Source organism: Lissotriton helveticus, chromosome 3_1 (assembly GCF_964261635.1).
Source record: "Lissotriton helveticus chromosome 3_1, aLisHel1.1, whole genome shotgun sequence".
Lineage (NCBI taxonomy): Eukaryota > Metazoa > Chordata > Amphibia > Caudata > Salamandridae > Lissotriton > Lissotriton helveticus.
Genome location: NC_136061.1, coordinates 1,813,327,958 through 1,813,347,815, shown reverse-complemented (window position 1 = coordinate 1,813,347,815; position 19,858 = coordinate 1,813,327,958). Strand labels below are relative to the sequence as shown.

The following is a 19,858-nucleotide window of genomic DNA, read 5'->3' as shown; positions in this document are numbered from 1 at the left end:
TTGGAGAGAGAGAGAGAGTGGAGAGAGAGTAGAGAGAGAGTGGGGAGAGAGTGGAGAGAGAGAGAAAGAGAGTGGAGAGAGAGAGAGAGTGGAGAGAGAGTAGAGAGAGAGTAGAGTGAGAAGAGAGAGTGGAGAGAGAGAGAGTGGAGAGAGAGTAGAGCGAGTGGAGAGAGAGTGGAGGGAGACAGTGGAGGGAGAGAGTGGAGAGAGAGTATAGAGAGAGAGAGTGGGGAGAGAGTAGAGAGAGAGAAAGTGGAGAGAGAGACAGTGGAGATAGAGACAGTAAAGATAGATTGGACAGAGTTGAGGGAGAGAATGGAGAGAGAGAGATAGAGTGGAGAGAGATTAGAGACTGACTGACTCAGAGACTGAATACTGACTGACCGAGAGACTGACTGGCTGAGAAACTGACTGAGAGAGAGAGAGACTGACTGACTGACAGAAAGAGAGAGATAGAGAGACTGACAGACTGACTGAGAGAGACTGAATGACAGGGAGAGGAGACTGGCTCACTGAGAGATAGAGAGGGAGAGAGAGACATTGGAGAGAGAGAGAGAGAGAGTGGAGAGAGAGAGAGAGAGAGTGGAGAGTGAAAGAGTGGAGAAAGAGAGTGGAGAGAGAGATAGAGTGGAGAGAGAGAGAGAGAGAGAGAGAGAGAGTGGAGATAGACAGTGGAGAGAGACAGTGGAGAGAGAGTGGAGAGAGAGAGAGTGGTGAGAGAGAGTGGAGAGAGAGTGGGGGGAGAGAAGAGACAGTGGAGAGACAGTGGAGAGAGAGTGAAGAGAGAGTGAGTGGAGAGAGAGTGGAGAGAGAGAGAGTGGAGAGAGAGAGTGGAGAGAGTGGAGAGAGACAGTGGAGAGACAGTGGAGAGAGAATGGAGAGAGAGAGATGGAGAGATGGAGAGAGAGTGAAGAGAGAGAGAGAGAGTAGAGAGAGAGAGTGAAGAGAGAGTAGAGAGAGAGAGGAGAGAGAGAGAGAGAGAGAGAGAGAGAGAGAGAGGGGAGTGGAGAGAGAGGGAGAGAGTAGAGAGAGTGGAGAGTGAGAGAGTAGAGAGAGTAGAGAGAGTAAAGAGAGTGGAGAGAGAGTAGAGATAGTGGAGAGAGAGAAGAGAGAGAGAAGGGAGAGTAGAGAGAGAGAAGGGAGAGAGAGAGTGGAGAGAGAGTAGAGAGAGTGAGAGACAGTGGAGAGACAGTGGAGAGAGAGCCAGTGGAGAGAGAGCCAGTGGAGAGAGAGAGTGGAGAGAGAGAGAGTGGAGAGAGAGAGAGTGGAGAGAGAGAGAGAGAGAGGAGAGAGAGAGAGTGGAGAGAGAGAGAGAGAGAGAGAGAGTAGAGAGAGAGTGGAGAGAGACAGTGGAGAGAGAGAGTGGAGAGAGAGAGAGAGTGGAGAGAGTGAGTGGAGAGAGAGTGGAAAGAGAGAGAGTGGCGAGAGAGAGAGAGTGGAGAGAGAGAGACAGTGGCGAGAGAGTGGAGAGAGAGTGGAGAGAGTGGAGAGAGTGGAGAGAAAGAGAGTGGAGAGAGAGAGGGTGGGGAGAGAGTGAGTGTAGAGAGAGAGGGGAGAGAGAGAGAGAGTGGAGAGACAGTGGAGAGACCGTGGAGAGACCGTGGAGAGACAGGAGACAGTGGAGAGAGAGAGAGTGGAGAGAGAGTGGAGAGAGAGTGGAGAGAGAGTGGAGAGTGGGGGAGTGGAGAGAGAGAGAGCGAAGAGAGAGAGAGTGGGAAGAGAGTAGAGACAGTGAAGAGACAGTGGAGAGAGAGACAGTGGAGAGAGAGAGAGAGGAGAGAGAGAGAGGGGAGAGAGAGAGTGGAGAGAAAGTAGAGAGACAGGAGAGAGAGGAGAGTGGAGAGAGAGAGAGAGTAGAGAGAGTAGAGAGAGAGTAGAGAGAGAGAGTAGAGAGGGTGGAGAGAGAGTAGAGAGAGTAGAGAGAGAGTAGAGAGAGAGAAGGGAGAGTAGAGAGAGAGAAGGGAGAGAGAGAGTGGAGAGAGAGTAGAGAGAGTAAGAGACAGTGGAGAGACAGTGGAGAGAGAGAGAGTGGAGAGAGAGACATTGGAGAGAGAGAGAGTGGAGAGAGAAAGAGAGAGTGAGAGAGTGGAGAGAGTGGAGAGAGTAGAGAGAGTAGAGAGAGGAGAGAGTGGAGAGAGTGGAGAGACAGTGGAGAGAGAGAGAGTGGAGAGAGAGCCAGTGGAGAGAGAGAGAGAGAGTGGAGAGAGAGAGAGAGTGGAGAGACAGTGGAGAGAGAGTAGAGATAGTGAGAGACAGTGGAGAGAGAGAGGAGAGAGAGAGAGTGGAGAGAGAGACAGTGGAGAGAGAGAGTGGAAAGAGAGAGAGAGAGAGTGAGAGAGTGGAGAGAGTGGAGAGAGTAGAGAGAGTAGAGAGTGGAGAGAGTGGATAGAGAGTGGAGAGAGAGTGGAGGGAGTGGAGAGAGAGTAGAGAGAGTGGAAAGAGAGAGAGAAGGGAGAGAGAGCAGAGAGAGTGAGAGGCAGTGGAGAGAGTGACAGTGGAGAGAGAGAGACAGTGGAAAGAGACTAGAGAGAGACTGGAGAGAGAGTAGAGAGAGTGAGAGAGTGAAAGAGTGGAGAGAGAGACAGTGGAGGGAGAGACAGTGGAGAGAGAGACAGTGGGATAGAGTGGACAGAGTTGAGAGAGAGAATGGAGAGAGATAGATGGAGTGGAAAGAGAGTAGAGACTGACTGACTCAGAGTCTGAATACTGACTGACAGAGAGACTGACTGGCTGAGAAACTGACAGAGAGAGAGAGACTGACTGACTCAGAGAGAGAGAGACTGACTGACTGACTGACAGACTGACAGAAAGAGAGAGATAGAGAAACTGACAGAGAGAGAGAGAGAGACCGAATGACTGACAGACTGACAGAGAGAGAGAGAGAGAGAGAGAGACTGACAGACTGACTGACTGAGAGAGACTGAATGACAGAGAGAGAGAGAGACTGATTGTCTGAGAGAGAGAGACTGACTCATTGAGAGAGAGTGAGAGAGAGAGAGAGAGAGAGAGAGAGAGAATGTGGTGGAATTGGGGTCACAGTGTGTATGAAGCTATGCAATGCCTATTAAGATTGCTATTGTCTACTAATAAAAGTGTATTATCAAAATGTGCTCTTTGTAGTTACATCTGCTTTTGAAATACTGCATTGTCGTTTTGTCTAATGTTTTAAAACGGAAACGAGAAGGAGCAGTGGATGCACTTTTGTCAAAACTGAATGATGAGTGGGCCCGATGTTGTATATCATGACAGGAGTCTCCATCAGGAAACCCACCTACAATTGGGCAAACTTCCCTGGCGTACTGATGGCAGGAACCCTGTAATGAATGGACCACCACCTATGTTAGCCTGCTGGCAGACTAAGCCCAACCTTTAGCTCCACTATCCAGTGTTACTTATAACGGCTGTATTGGTGACAGTGGCGTAACAATCGCCCCGCATCCCCTGCAGTATGGCGGGTCGCTGGCCTGAGAGCTCTAGACTGGCACAGAGGATGGGAGGGGGGCCCCCTCCGTGTAGTTTGCAGGGGGGCCCCCTCAAGTTTCGTTACGCCACTGATCTGTTGTTGCACATTTCTTCTAAGGATACTCAAGTAGATAGTCATGCATTTTTTTCTGAATTGGTCCCCATTAAATTTAGGAGGAAACGAAATGCTGCCTTTAGCTCTTACCCTGGTAAATAGTCCGTCATTTCTTCATATGCTCTCCTCTTAACATGGCTCTGCACAAGTACATACCCAAAATGGTACAGGCTGAGCTCATAGGGACAAAATGACGTCGCCATAACATAGGACACTGACATTAGACCTACCTGGGTTGTTACTCTCACAGTATTACACCTACCACGGACATTCAGCCAGTATTCACACATACAAAGGGCAGTGACCAACCAAGGAAAAGCAGTTTTGCACTGGAATATTGTCATGAATTGTGATTAGGTGTCAATAAATGAGGATTTGTTTTAGGGTTTCTGGCCAAAGGCCGCCACTTTGTTTTTAGTGCATTTAAACAGAAAATAGTCTTTTTTTTTGTATCTGATCATTTCCTTAGGACATCTGTTGAGTGATGAACACCGATTTCTGCTTGTGATGGAGTTCCGAACAGCTGCTTGCGTGTACTTGTTATATGATTGCAAAAGTTTGACATTTTGTACATGATAGTGCAAGTCATTCATTTTAAAGTGTGTACATGTTTTTGAATGGGCTAGTAATACAGATGTTATTGCAAACTGCCGGAAATACAATTAAACAATTTAATCGATACAAATAAACAATTTAATCGATAGAACATGACAAAAGGAATCGGCAGTCTCTCATTACCTGCATGGACTTAAATCCAAGCATGGATATCATAGCAGCAAGAAGTCCAAGAGTCATAGCAATCCAAGGGTAATTGATCATGGATGCTGAAAAGCTAATGGCCACACCTCCTGCCAAAGTAGCATTGCGAATATGCATCTGGAAAAAAGTAACACATTTTAGTTTACTGCTTTGTTAAAAGCAATATTAAAAAATGATAAAGATTTTTCATTTCCTATTGTTTTTGCCTTTTTAGGTCGAGTCTGGGCAGCGCATGCACTGCACTGCGAGGCATGCTGTATTGAGGTATAGACTTGAAGCTCTGCCCACATTTTTCATTGGCTTGTGTCACTGTCCACTGTAAACTGTGGCTGTTCATTAGTCAAAAGTCTTAGTGTCTCTCCTTAGCACCGCCTTGTCTCATTTTATAACTTCCCGTAGGCTTTAATTACAGCCTCTGAGCACTATTTTCTCAAATACTCACGCTCTATCCTAATGCTTTAAAAAAAATTATAGCATGCATTTGCAATTCAATAGGTCCCGCATTTGTGAGAGTTTAAACTATTGACATTGTCAAAGACAATGCCTTTTATTTATCTGTTTTAAAAAAAACACATAAATAAAAAGCATTGCCATTTACAATGCCAATTGCTCAAACTCTCATAAATGCAAGACCTATTGCATTGCAAATGCTTGTTTTTTTATCCCAATGAGGAAGCACAAATAGCCAAACTGTAGATCTTCTTACAATCTGAGGGGATTTTACCCCCCCACCCCCATTTCCATTTGGGAAATGTATTTACTCCTGCCCTTGTCATGAATACATTTGCAAGCATATCCTGGGGAGGAAATTTCTTCCAAATTAGTGGTCAGTGCCTACATATATTTAGGTTTCTGCGTGTTCCCCAAATTTTACAGGTCTACACCATTAACTCTCTCAAACCCACCACTACCAGTAAATTTGTGAATACGAAAATCCCACCATACTCGCAGAGTGTCCCTGAAGGAAAATCCCTGTATGCTGAGTAGAAAGTAGCCATCCCTGAGTTTAAGCCAGGCATTTGATTTTGCCCTTACAAGGATTTTTTTGTGTGCACCTAAGTGGATCACAAGGGTCACAAAGTTAATAAATGGACTCAGTATCCCTGCAATATTTTTCTAAGAACACGGACAAGATGTAGGATCAGGGACATCTCTATCCTGGAACTCCATTGCACCAGAGATAACGAGTGACCATGTGCGAGAAAATAATTAAACTTACCATGTTCAATTTTCCTTTTTCGTTAGTCATGGCTGACATTGCAAACGCCGTCACTGCGCTCACAGCAAGCGCATAGTAAGTATTATACACTGCGTTCTGCTTCTCAGCAGGGTTTCTAATCAGCATAGAGTTGAAGGTAGGAAAAAACATCCAAAGGAAAAGAGTTCCTAAAAGACAACATACATTTTTTGGTATCACTCACATCCCATTACACAAAACATATTCACAGCAATTGACATGGGAACCATATAATACTGCATGCACCATTGTCTACCTCAGCTAAGGGCTTTGCCAGCATCATGATATCAAAATATATTTCTAATCTCTTCTATCAAACAAGTCAAGATGGATTGCATTTTGCTAGTTTTAGAATCTTCCAGTTTGTATTTTTTAACATTTTCTTTGCGTTTTGTGCAACAGTAAAAATCTTTAAACTTTTAAGCAAAATACCAACAAGAAAAGGAACACATTGTTAAGGTATTAGAGGATGCAATCAAAGATAACAGGTTGTTGGGAGCGTGGCTACAACGCGCTGCAGAATGGCTGCCTTCTGAAGGGGCTCTGCAGGCCAGGCCTAATAATCCTTAAAAATCGCGTTCAGGCACAGACTCTGCCGGTATAAATTACGCCACCATGAGATGACATCGACTGGGCTGTGTGTGTGCAACTACAGCCATGTTGCAACACCAGAAACTGCTGAAACCCACCGGAGTGCGCCCAGACCGGACCAGCGGCTGCAAATGCCCGCTACGCCTCCAGAGGCCCGGTAGTGGCCTCAACCTTCCCGGAAACCGCTTATGCCACAATACTCCCTCGTACTTCGAGGCACTGGAAGCGGCTGGTGACCGTCGGGGTTGTGTTTTATGCCCTGACTGGCGGCAACCTGTGTCTTCAGGTGTGGGCCCAGCTGGGTTGTGTGTATGTGCGCTCTCGTGGCGCCCGGAGCTGATCCTGGTGCGGACTGCGGCAAACCCAAGAACCCTTCAGCAGACTGCATGAATTACGCCACCATGAGATGATATCGGCTGAGCTGTGTGTGTGCAATTGCAGCCGTGTTGCAATGCCAGAAATTGCTGAAACCCACCGGAGTACGCCGGGAGCAGACCCGCGGCTGGAAACGTCCACCGCGCCTCCAGAGGCCCTGTAGCGGCATCGAACTTGCTTGGAACCCCTTGTGAAGCCACAACACTCCCTCGCACTTCAGGACACTCGAGACAACTGGCGACCAACAGGGGTTGTGTTTTATGCCCTGACTGGCGGTGGCCTGTGCCTTCAGGTGTGGGCCCAGCCGAGTGGTGTGTAGGCGCTCTCTCGCGACACCCTGAGCTGTTCCCGGTGAGGACTACGGCGAGCTGGAGAATCCTTCTGCTGACGGCTGCCATCAAAATCCTGCGCAAAGGGGCGAGCTGGAGACGCTGAAAATGGAGGTGTGAGCGAGCGGCGCTGAGTGACAGTGCGGTGAGTAAAGGCCGGGGTTAGGATTGGGGCAGGATTGGGGCTGGACAGGGCTAGGCCGCGCTGTGTGGGCCCGGGCCCCACTTGACGTCTCACGCCTGTTGGGGGAGGTCTGAGGCGGTGTTAGGCCTGCTCACTTCCTGCTCCTTGGTGAACCCCTGGTATACTATCGCATTGGAGCCGCGCCTGTTGGGGTGGCGGCTATGCAGGATAGAGGGAGAAAAGGATGGGCCTCCGCCATCTGGTCCGCTCCCCCGCATTGCACTGTGGAGTAGCGGGTCTGGCTGTGCTGAGGCTCACCTGGTCTCTCCCTCCCATCCGACGGCTAGCGCAGAGCCCTCCTTCCTGCCCTACTGTTATAGGAATCCTGCCTCCTGCTCCCCCTCTCCAACTTGAGTCCAGCCTCACATACTCAAGAACACGAGGCGTGACGCACCACCTCCAACAACCTGGACATTGTGCGCAGAGGGATCAAGGCATAAACTGCGTCGCTGGCGACTGAAGACCATCTCAAACCCTGATAGACTGGTGGGTCACTACTGGATTGATTCACGGCCACAACTCACTGCCTGCGGCCCTGTGTGGAACAAGCTGTAGGCACCTTCCGCTGACTTGCTTCCTCCTCCTGGGGAGTTGTGATTTCGGCTGTACTGCGGCCCATTAGCTCTCTATCTCCAGACCAGTGGTTAAAGAGGGCCCCCCATCCTGTCCTGTTGCTATAGGGGTCCTGCCTCCAGCCCCCCCTCTGAGTTGATTCAGAAACTACCAAGCCAATTCTTATACTGGGAAGGAAACCAGCTTCTGGGGACCGGTTTCTGGCATTTCAGCCGTCGTCGGCCCGGCTTGCTTGAATCCTGATGGTGCAATGAGCAAGGGACTCACATCTGAGTATACCCTTCCACGCTTATGGTGGACAAAATGATTCAGAAAAGGGGGTGGTGATGAACAGAGTGTCTGAATTAAGCAGACCACTCTTACTTATTTGCATATAGCCAGGTTCTGAGCTGGGATGGGGCAGTGAGCTAAATAACGGTGATGGATCAAGCCCTGATCTTTGGACTGGGTAAGAGTGGTCTGCTTAATTCAGACACTCTGTTCATCACCACCCCCTTTTCTGAACCCCCTCTGAGTTGAGCAGTGCTCTTTTGGACTTGAAATCACGAGAAGGGGGCGCACCATTAGCCTGGGCACTAGGGGTAATTGGTTAACGTACTCCCCTGCAAGGCTGACTACTGCGAACTGCACTGACTCCGATAGCCTGGCGGAGACTGGCAGCTCAGCTGGATCAATTCATGGTCACAATACAAGGCACGCTACCATGAGTAAGACTGACCCTAAGCAAGTGAAAATCCCATTTGAAAGTAAACGTCAAACACGTACAACAGAGGTGAATACTGAACCGGACATTGCCTAAGGCCCCAAAGAAATGGCGGAACAACCGGAGGAAGGTATGCGATCCATCCTGCTGGATGTGCGCTCCAGCCTCAAAACAATAGACAACAAAATTAATGCACTCACCTCAAGCCTAGATACAGTTAAAAAGCAGATAGAGGCACATGAAACTTGCCTGGATAGAGCACCAGGAACGCGCGCTTCCAACTGATACACCTCTATATCCTCCATAGAGCTTACCTCACCCCGAGTAAAATCGCAGCGTACTTTCACGTGGAAGACGCGGCATGCCCCAGATGCAACCAAATAGGAGCTGACCTAGTACATATGTTAAGGGTTTGTCCCTGTTTGCAAGAGTATTGGAGGGAAATTGAGGAGACCCTGAATGCAGTCACAGAAAGGGAGTTACATTATGACAGCGCGGTCACTATTTTACATTGGTTCCCTCACACGAAAAAGAACAAACTGTCGAGCAAATTCATAGACATGGGCTTACTCATAGCGAAGAGAGAGCTGACCAAGGGGTGGAAGTCAAAGGTGGGACCGACACATAGGAGGTGGCTGAATGAATTCCTGAAATGGGCGACTGCAGAGAGCACAATACGTTACCAAATGGCCCGCCGTAGTTCAGACGACAAGGCGCAAGAAGCGGCAATGGCATGGGAAATACTAGTGCAGGCACTAAGAGATAGCGCAATAGAAGAGGAGGGGGAGGAGGAGACAGAAGACGTGGCAGCCCCAGCAGTGACGATCACGTCCGCAGCACTTCCGCAGGACACACGCACACAGTAAGACACAATAGCTCCGAAGTCCCACAGTATAGGAGCACATGCTTGCACCGAGCACAGACGCAGACACCGGGAGGGGAGGGAAGGGAGGGGAGTTCAGTATAAGGGGATCCCGCAGTGGAACATGTACGTCCTTACTGGAACAGCAGTGCGACACAGCACATTCAAAAGTTAAAAGCAGCGGGCGGAGAACCTTAAATGTTGACAGTAGCGGACGGCCCGGTCCAGAGAGAGCACTGTTTTGCGAATTGACGCCGCCCTGCCTCCGGAATATGGGCTGAAAGGCTGTGTACAAAACATCTGGAAAGCAATGAGTGAACAGCGACTCTGTACTATATGATACTAAATGTGGCACTGTATGTTGTACATAACCCTGCAATAAAAATTGTTTTACAAAAAAAAAATGAAACTTGCCTGGATGTCCTGGAGAATAGGCTGTCAGACACTCAAGACTCTCAGGCCAAATCCAGAATGCAAATTCTAAGCATGGAGAAAGTTCTTGCTGTAATAAAAGCTAAGAATGAAGATTTCGAGGCGCATTCTAGACGCAACAACCTAAGAATTCTTGGCCTTTCAGAATCTACCGCAATCCCAAAAATGGAACCATTCATTGAAAATCTGCTGTGAGAACTGTTTGGCCAGGTGCTCTCACAAGTCATGATTGTGGAGCGTGCTCACGATCCCTTTGCCCCCGGCTGCCACCAGGTGCACAGTCACGTCCAATCATTGCACGTCTCTTGAACTATGAGGACAGGGATGCAGTCCTCATAGAAGCAAGAGCTAAAAGCCCCATAACACATCATGGAAACCAACTATCCTTCTTCCCTGACTACACCCCTGCAGTACATGCCACACGCAGAGAATTCATGCCAGCGAAACACATTCTACAGAACCCCTCCATCCGGTATGCCCTGCTGTATCCGGTGAAGCTAAAAATCACACATGATGGTCAAGCTCACTTTGTTACAGACGCTAAGTCGGCTTTAAAATACTCAACATATTTGCCCGCGGAAATCGCCTCCTCGCTCTTTGCAACACTCCGTCCCTGAATTGAGCCTGAGTGATAATGATTGACTGATGTCAATTCCTCTACTTTTTGACACACATCAGTTCTGAACAGCTTCTGATTGATTGTACTGTTACGGTTATTCAATAGTTGCGATTTTGGCTTTGCTCATGTTATATTATTGTACTAGCCCTAATACTGGCCAAAGCGACAAACACTGCTAGATTCATGGTTCAATTAATTCCTTAGCTTCTTATTTGTCAGATTCCGTCTCTCATGACAAAGCCTGGCCACCCTGCCCTATTGCAGGTCAACAGCCAACATCCCAGGCCCCCACAGGGAGATCTCCCATGGTTCTATGTTCTCATTTGGTTATTGGGGCACTTCAAAGGGGGTGGGTGGTTTCCAGTCACGACCTAATTGGGAGGTTGTTGTGGGAGGGGGATGGGAAAGGGAATTTAAAGCATTCACAGACACAAGATCACTGATCGCACTGCACTTGAATGGGTTGAATAGCACTCTTGATTCTGACATTGAAGGAATACCTCCACTTTTATGTAAAACACTGATGGCAAAAAGGACATCTCCTCACTCCATTATTGATGCAACACAGTATATACTTCCTAAGCCTGAATCACGTCACTCAATTTTTGCTGCTTAACCATGACTGAAACTAGATTATTTACATGGAATGTGAGACGGCTCAATGATTTCGAAAGGCAAGGATGATACATACTTATTTACGCAGGCACCATATCGACGTATGCTTCCTCCAAGAGACCCACTTGAAGCATGCTACTGACCCCAACGTAAATGGGTATTGGGGGGAGATATATTCGGCTTCATACTCCAATTACGCCAGGGGGGATCGATATTGATTAGAAGAGGGCTCGGTTGGTCTACTCCGCACACACAAATAGACCCCGAATGGCGCTATGTCATTCTAACGGGCTCCCTCATTACGACACAGGTTACCTTGGTGCCATCTACAGTCCGAATGTGGATGACCCACAATTTTTCCTCACTGTATGGGCCAAGATTATGACTGTAGGAGAAGATACAGTTATTTGGGATAGTGAGTTTAATGCCATTCTGAATAATGACTGGGATAGGATAGGTACCTCTCACAATCCACATCTAAAGACAACACTACAGCTAAATAACATCATACTTGAACATGGGCTCCTTGATATCTGGCGCAGCAGGCACCCGAACACGAGGAAGATCACTTGCATCGCTTCCTATGACAGTGCCTGGTCCAGACTGGACTATTGGCTTGTAATGTGCGATGTCGCGGCCTGGACCGTTGACTTGCTACAGCTATTGCGCACACTCTCTGACCATGCCCCTGTTGTGCTCCAGTGGAGGATTCCACACACATCCCCTCGTGTGTTCAGCTGGCGACTTCCACCACACGCCCTTTTAGATGCAGCATTTAAAGAGGAAATCAGAATTGACATCACACAATTTTTTTCCACTAATGAGGGATCGGTGGACTCTCCTTCTATACTATGGGAGGCCTTCAAAGCAATAATCAGAGGGGCTTGTATCTCTAAGCAATCAGGGGTACTTTGATCTATTCACTCTACTCTCACGAAGCTGAGAAGGATATCAAATCTCTTGAGCTGATGTACTTCAACTCTAGCGGCCCCAGGCATTTAGCTTCTATACGGAGCAAAATCTCAGAATTTGAAACTGAGACGGATAGGGAGACCAGGTTCCTTGGGAAATATTCTAGAGCACAGGGCTATGGGGAGGGTGACAGGCCAGGTAAGAACCTGGCCAATGCGCTTAAACAACACACATCCCCTAACTTTGAAGCCGAACTGATTGACAAAAACTCCTCCCTCCCCTATTAGAGGACAAGTGGCCACTCATGAATACCTGACTAAATTCTGTTCTTCCTTATACCCTGCCACGCAACGGGCAGCCAATTCCGACTTAGGCAAAAACCTAGACTCAATTGAGCTGCTCTGGCTGAGCGCGAACCACAGAGAATATTTAGACGAACCTTTTACAGTCGAAGATATCACACAGGTGATTAAAGGCTTACCAACCGGAAAGGCACTGGGGTTGGATGGGCTGACTGCACTATTTTATTAGACATATGCAGAAGAACTTGCGCCCTGCCTTCTGGAAGTCTATCAAGAATCACTGGAAATTGGGGTGCTGCCGCCGACCATGTGAGAAGCAGTAATTATTTCCCTATTGAAACCAGAGAAAGCGATGAATCTCTGTGACTCCTATAGGCCCCTCTCGCTAATTAATGTTGATGCCAAAATTCTGACTAAACTGATCACCAACAGACTACAGCAGCTCTTGCCACTTATCGCAAGGCCTGATCAATCTTGTTTAATTCCAGGCAGGTCAACAGCCCACAACCTGCGTACATTCTTTTCCACAATCCACCAAACTGACCCCCAAATTCCGTCCATTGCAGCATTTCTGGACGCAACCTAAGTGTTTCATTCTCTGGAGTGGCCCTTCTTGTTTACTATCTTGCCTAGACTAGGCTTCAGCCCCAAATTTGCTCAAATTAATTAGTTTGCTATATACTAAACCCACAGCCCGACTCAAAACGAATGGTTTAATTTCAGAACCCTTTCCCATCACCCGCGGAACAAGGCAGGGCTGACCCCCTGTCACCGCTACTTTTCGCTGTAGCAATTGAGCCACTAGCTGCTAAAATTTGCCAGCACCACTCTGCCCAAAGTCTAGTTTTTACAGCTAGGAACCTTATTATCTCAATGTATGACGACATTACACTATACATTCAGAAACTAGACGAAAATGCAAACCCTGTACTAAGAGAAGTCCTCCGTTATGGCAGTAAGTCTGGCATAAAAATCAATTGGTAAAAATCCTCCATCCTGCCTCTCATAGATGCCCCACTAGATATCACATTGGAATATCCGCTTACATGGGCGGTTGACGCCGTGAAATACTTTGGCGTGTGGCTAAGCAAAGACCTACAACAAATATGGCGCTTGAATTTTGATAAGCTTTTAGACTTGCTTGAGGGTAAGTCAAAATTCTGGGCCGCTTTACCTCTGACACTTGCGGGCAGAATTGCCATACTTAAAATGATCGTTCTCCCTAAATTATTATAACTTTTTGTTAATATACCAATACCCTTAACTCGGGCCTTTTTTTAATCTCTGCAGTCCATCACGATTGCTATGGCCTGGGCTGGCGGCCAACCCACGGTGAGCTGGGAATTGCTAACTCGCCCACTTTCGAAGGGAGGACTAGGTGGGCCAGACCTCAAACTTTATGTGTTAAGAGCGTAAGCACAGTTCCTTCACTTTTGGGTACATCCCATCCTTTTTCAGCCCCATGTGGCCACTGAGAGGGATGTAGCTGACCCCACCCCACTGCACGCGGCTGCATATAAACCCTATTGTTGAAATGGCAACGAAATAAACACAGTTGAAGCCCTAAGTTGGGCTTGGGGTGGCATGAGGAACCGGACAGGTACCCCACTGCTATACGCACCCTCCACACTGCTTGTGTTCCACCCACACTTCCCCTTCCTACATGACAAGGGCGCCATAGATCACACCTGTAAAATGGGCATATCTACGCTAGGCGACCTCTACCCACAAGTCACATTCTTGGAACAGCCAATAGGTCAGGACAGCACACAGACACCTATTCTGGAATTACTCCTATACTATCAATTCAGGGCCACCTGCAAAACAATTCACCCTACTTTTCCAACATCCCCAGCTATTATGAAACCATTAGAACATTTACTGTTCGCACCGTCCTCTCGTAAACTGATCACCAAGCACTATAACCTCACGCAAACAAATACCCTATGGGCCACCCCAAAAGCTCTCGAGCAGTGGAGGAATGAGCTAGTGGACCTGCCCACGGATGAACAATGGCCATTTTTCTGCTCACAACTCAGATATCTATCCCCAAACTACAAACTGAGACTTATATATTTTTAGTTTCTAAATCAATATTATTGTACCCCCTTACAGTTATATAAATTGAAGCTGGACCGGATTCGCGTTGCTGGAAGTGCAAACTTGAAGCTGCCACCTTCCTACACATCACATAGGGGTGCCCAGTTATCTTCAAATTCTGGGGGGAGGTATATGGCACCATACAAGCCATCACTGGACTGGTGCTGGTACATTCCCCATTAGTTGCATTGCTTGGCTACTTGGAGGAGATCCCGCCTGAGTCACGCCACCTCACAGCTATGCTGCTACTGCTTGCAAAGCATAGACTGGCTATACATTGGGGAGCCCCTAAGTACCCTCGAGTCCCTGAATGGATCAGAGACATAGCCTATTGTCAAGTGCAGCTGGCGACATTTTGGGACCTCATGCCAATGGAATCTCGCCTGAAAGATATTTGGGAACCCTTCACAACTTGGCTCAGGGAAAGTGATGCACACTCCCCTGTTGATACTAGACCATTGATGGCGGATGGCTCACAGGAAATACCCCAATAGTTGTCTTAACACCTAGCACCTTATGCACGCCACCAATCTGATTGAGATGATGACACCCCTTGTAGGCGCATTGTGTTGGTGGGCTGTCAATACCTCTCTCCTTGACTCAGGCGCCATAGCACCCCACTGACCCGCTCTGCTTACATATGTCACTATCAAACTTCAACACTCACTACACTGTTCATTACTCTAATGTACATGCCGTCACAGTCTATCCCTGCAATATACATCTGTGTACTGTGATTGAACTGTGTAGCTTACTGTTCCTGGCTCCCACATGTAAGATGCCAAAATTGCAATTTACTGTGCAATGCATGTCTTTGTATCTGCTTGTTATATATCTGTCTGAATAAACTAAAATTAAAATAAAAAATAAATAAAACAGAAAACAAATTGTTTTCTCTAGGATGTCCTTGTAAAAAGAGAGGCAACCTTCGCTCAAAAGTCTACAGCTGTGTTCAATCTAGTAGGTGATGTTTTCACTAGAAATGTTATCAGAGACAGGATTTTTTTAGTTCAAAACTATGAGAATAATGAGTAACACAGAAAAGAAAAACATATGTCTTCCAACCGTGACGCCATCATGAGAAATTAATGTAACGAGATAAATGTGTAACATCTCTCTGTGGCAAGTTGTACCCTTACCAATGCATCTCTTATAATCAAACATACCTATGCAAGGTGCATCAATCAGTAACAATCCCAGAAAATGTGGCATACCTTTCACAGTTATATACCATTTTCAGATGTGAGTTGTACTTTCTCTTCCTGGTTAGTGGACGTTAATATCATTCTAGAACACAAGTGACATCTACCTTCAATGATTCATGAAAACAATTACTCTATTACCACACTCCACGTCTGAGTAACATGTTATAGGGCATAAATGTTCTCTCCTTGTCCAACCAATACATGCCTAGAAATCTATTTTCCCACCAGGGCTTGACTGGCCATAGGGGGAACAGGGACCCCCCTCCTCCTGCAGTAGGTTGAAGACCAGGTGACCGATTTTGGACAAAGGAAAGTCAGCTATCCACCCAGGCAAACAGACCTGACAAAACAAACACATTTTTTTGTAGGCAAGTAAATAATTTTTCTCTCTGCCTTCAATCACTCAATATGACATGGGGCTGGCATAAACATATGTTCCAGGGCTGCTTTTGACTCCAAGTCCTCTACTGATTTCCACATCTTTGGCATTTCCTTCAAACATGCCTACATACTGCCTTGCCAGCTTCAAAATATTCTATCCTCCAACAGTGGTGTATAAACATAGCAAAATCAAATCAAAAGTAACACCATCTCACATCTTAAAATATTAATAAGATGGCAGTTTTATATCTAGTAAAAGCTAAAAATAACACAGACCTGCTTTTCTGCACACCTGTCATCAAACATAGGAAACATCTTCTTATTGCTATAGCTTGCCTCTCAAGAGGCTCCAAAACATGGTAGTTGCAAGTTGATAGTAACTTAAGGCCGTATGAACACATTTTCCCATAGACACAGAATGGGTAAAACCCATGGATACATCTGGCCCTTATTCACACACTAATAATCATTAAAAATATACAGTAATGGGAAGATAATGTTTCAAGCAAAGCATAACAATACCTCTGCATTTGAGCAACCGACATCAGAACGTCCCCAATAAAGCATCAACAAAACTGCATAATAAGATGGCGCAGAGTCATAAACTTCCAGCGCTTCCCCCGGAGTGCTTCCCTTGTACAACTCACTCATCTCTATCGTGCCTCATTCCAGCAATCCAATATCAGTTCTACTCATGAGATCACCCACACTGATTATTACAGATTACTCATACATGGATCCCAACATGGAATCCTTCTCAGGCACTACTCTAATTCGGAACCATACAATGATTAACTATGATCCAACCATATTTATTGCCCAGGGCAAATTCTTCATAGGTTCCGTCCTCAATAAAAGATCCAAACTGCCCACTCGATTCACTATCAAATCATAAGCCATGCATTCCACTTTTGGCCACTACCAAGGCTTAGTTTTATGACAGCACCAGATATCACAAACATCCCGATTGACAACCAAACCATTATTATCAAGAATAGAGATGTGAATAGAGGGGTAGCCAGCTGTCATATACTCCAACTTCATGCCCTGGAAGGTACTTCGAGGCCCATCCTTTGACTCATTTTAGTACTTCATAATTGAGTGTCTCTAGGCTGACCATCACATGTGTATATTCTTTAATATACCACTGACCTAAAACAGACCTCCTCGGTCCTGCTCAACATATATTAACTGTCTCAAAACATGCTCTCATTCTGGGCGATCTAAATGTCTGATTTGATGACCAGGCGAATTTCAATAGCAATAGCCAAATCATTAAAGGGGTCATCGATAACATGGGTTTAACCCAGTTGGTTAATAATGAATCCGGTCAGGAGTATGCAGCCTCAATTGAGTATTATCTCTGACACCTGAACTCTTCCTAAATAGTTGTCAATATCTCTACTGGTCAGACCCCATTCTATGAAAATTCTGTATTGAAGGAGGGCTTCATAAAAAACCTTAATTTAGGCATGGCCTACCTATCATGGAGAAACATGAGAAATGGGCATCTTCAATCAATCATTACAAGCTTCCATATGTGGCTACTATCATAATCCTCCAGTGGCGATACACTTGTGCACCATTAATTGAAAACCACAACATCTAATTCCAAAAATGACAACAAATGCATTGGATGGCACTCAAAGGACGCTGAAACCTCTGGCTGTTCAAAGTGCATGTCACATTTATTCTTAGAGATTCTGATATACCTAGGCGAAAAAGATAAACTTCCAGTCCATATTGTTGACACTGAAATTTCCACAAAGAAATTTAAAGAAATAGTCTAAAGAAATTGGGTTCTCAAGCCCTTGCTTACTAAAAACCAATCTGAGGATTTATATTCGTTTCTAAGAGTCCAATGGCAGATTAAGTGATTTGAAATCAGGGTTTAGACTTCATCCAGGAACTGAGGCAATGCTTCTAAACATTCTCTTGATCAAAGCAACAGCTATAATTCGTACTGCCCTCTGTCGCATTTGATACTATTAACAACAATGTACGGCTTGACCAATTGGCTTTGTCGTTTAGCTCCCATTCTGTGAGCCCACATTCGCCTAGTTAAACTGGGCTCCTTTTTCTAAAAATCCCTAAACATATGGGGTTCTGCTATCTCATCCTTGCTCTACAACAGCTACATAGCACCAGTCACTTGCATTGTGATGCTTGGATGATTGGTAACCAAGTGTAGCACGGATGACACTCAGATCTATGTCAAATTGAACACAATACTGACAACTCTCCTAGTGTGTCATATTGTTTATTATGGATGCACCATTCAATGCTTCAATATTGTTTCTGCCTACATGGTGATAAAACTGGTATTTTGCTCATGGGCCTAGCAAATTCATACACTCTACCGTTTAGTGTGCAGAATATCTGGGTACTTCACGACCTCCTGTGAAAAAGGTTTGTAACTTTGGGGTTCTTTTTGATAATGATCTACCCTTCAATCTCCAAGTAATTGTTGTCTCCAAATTACCTTTTTAGAACCTACAGCTGCAAAAATCCGTGATAATCTTTAATTTGGATTATTGTAATGGTGTCTTTACAGACCATGCAAAGAAAACATTATAAAAACTCCAAAGAGTCCGGATCCATGCTGTTAGTCTCTGGCTTGGCATGAGAAGCCACAACTATACCACATTGGCACTGAGATTCCATCATTTGTTCCCAATAAACATCTCATTTGGTCAAGACCAATTACCTTGCCAACAAGTCACTAGTCAAGATATATTGGTAAACTGTTCTATCCAGACTTCCAGACGTTTTCTATCACCAAACCTGATCATACTCATCATCAAGGTCAAGCCGTTTTTTTCAGACCTAGAGCTCCTTGGTGTATGAGTGCCTATCACTTTAAAAAAAAGAATTAATGATGGCTTCCTTATATTCAGAAGGAGATTGGAAATGTTCTTCATCGAGGCCTACAATTAAATTCCCCTCTTGATTGTCAATTGCGATCTCTCTTTCCTCTGATTTAAATCGATGGCCTTACTGGTCAGGTGCATGATACTGGAACTACGGTAATTCATCTCAGATCATGTACTGAACTGTAAGATCAGAACAGATCAAATATTAATTTATTTGGACATTTGTCCTTTAAACCAATACAATTCAGCTTCAAATTTTTAAATCACATACATCAAATTCTACATTTAAATTCATGACTGTCCATATTTCTCGCAGAACATAAAAAAACACCCTAGACTCACAGTTACATCTAAAAAATAAATACTACCTAAAATATCAATTACAAAAATCATGTGCATTAAAATGCCCATTTATTAAGTTATAAAATTAATTCGTGCCAGGCCATTTTTCTCACTGATCGTAAAAAGATCCATAGACCCTCAGTTACATCTAAAAATCGAATACTTGATAAAACATCAAATGCAAGAAGATGCAACAGTGCACTATATTTTGATAGATAATTATCTTAAGAATTTCCAATGCCTAATTAAAAGGAGAGGGCAATCAATTACTACATACATGTAGGAAACTGGGTTTTTGTTGCCATAACCCCCCCCCGCTATATGCCAGACTACTGATGCACTTTAGGTTGATGTGCCCTGTGTCCTTACCAATCAGGTACCCAGGACCTGTGTTCTTTCCCAAAACTGTACCTTGTATCCCCAATTGACCCCTCTCTGGCCCCATGACAGCCCCTTGTAAAAGGTGCCATGGGTACCAAGGGCAATTTGGCCAGGAATGGCCTCTAAGGCTGCAGCACTTATTGTGCCACCCTTAGAGGCGCTGTACCTTTACACACACACACACACTGCCTTTGCAGGCTGGGTGTTTTTGTGCAGAAAAAAGTGAAGAGTCAACAAGGCACACATCCCTGGGTGCCATGCCTAAAACCCAACGGCCTCTGGAGGAGCTACGCGACCAGACAATATGGCCGCATGAGCCTATAGCTCTGTGTGACCCGCGCCTCGCCTAACATATACTGACTGTCTCCTGTGGCGCTGAGGACAAATATCTGCGGCGGAAGAGTGGCACCGGTGATCGGTCTAACTCCGAGCCCGCGGGAGTGATGGGAGCCGGAGCTGTGGCCGTGTGAAACTTGGGCCTTCAGCTGCTGGAAAGCCGGGGACCC

At 45.9% G+C, this 19,858-nt stretch overlaps 1 protein-coding gene across 1 annotated transcript in view; it reads right to left on the bottom strand.

Moving 5' to 3' along the window:
- RHCE (Rh blood group CcEe antigens) overlaps positions 1-19,858 on the bottom strand; it is a 292,091-nt gene that overhangs the window by 69,162 nt on the left and 203,071 nt on the right. Inside the window, exons 5-6 of the mRNA XM_078682715.1 lie at positions 5,556-5,722; positions 4,316-4,453 (exon numbers count right to left, since the gene is read on the bottom strand). Of these exons, the coding sequence (XP_078538841.1) occupies positions 4,316-4,453; positions 5,556-5,722 (305 nt within the window). The remainder of the gene's footprint in view (positions 1-4,315; positions 4,454-5,555; positions 5,723-19,858) is intronic.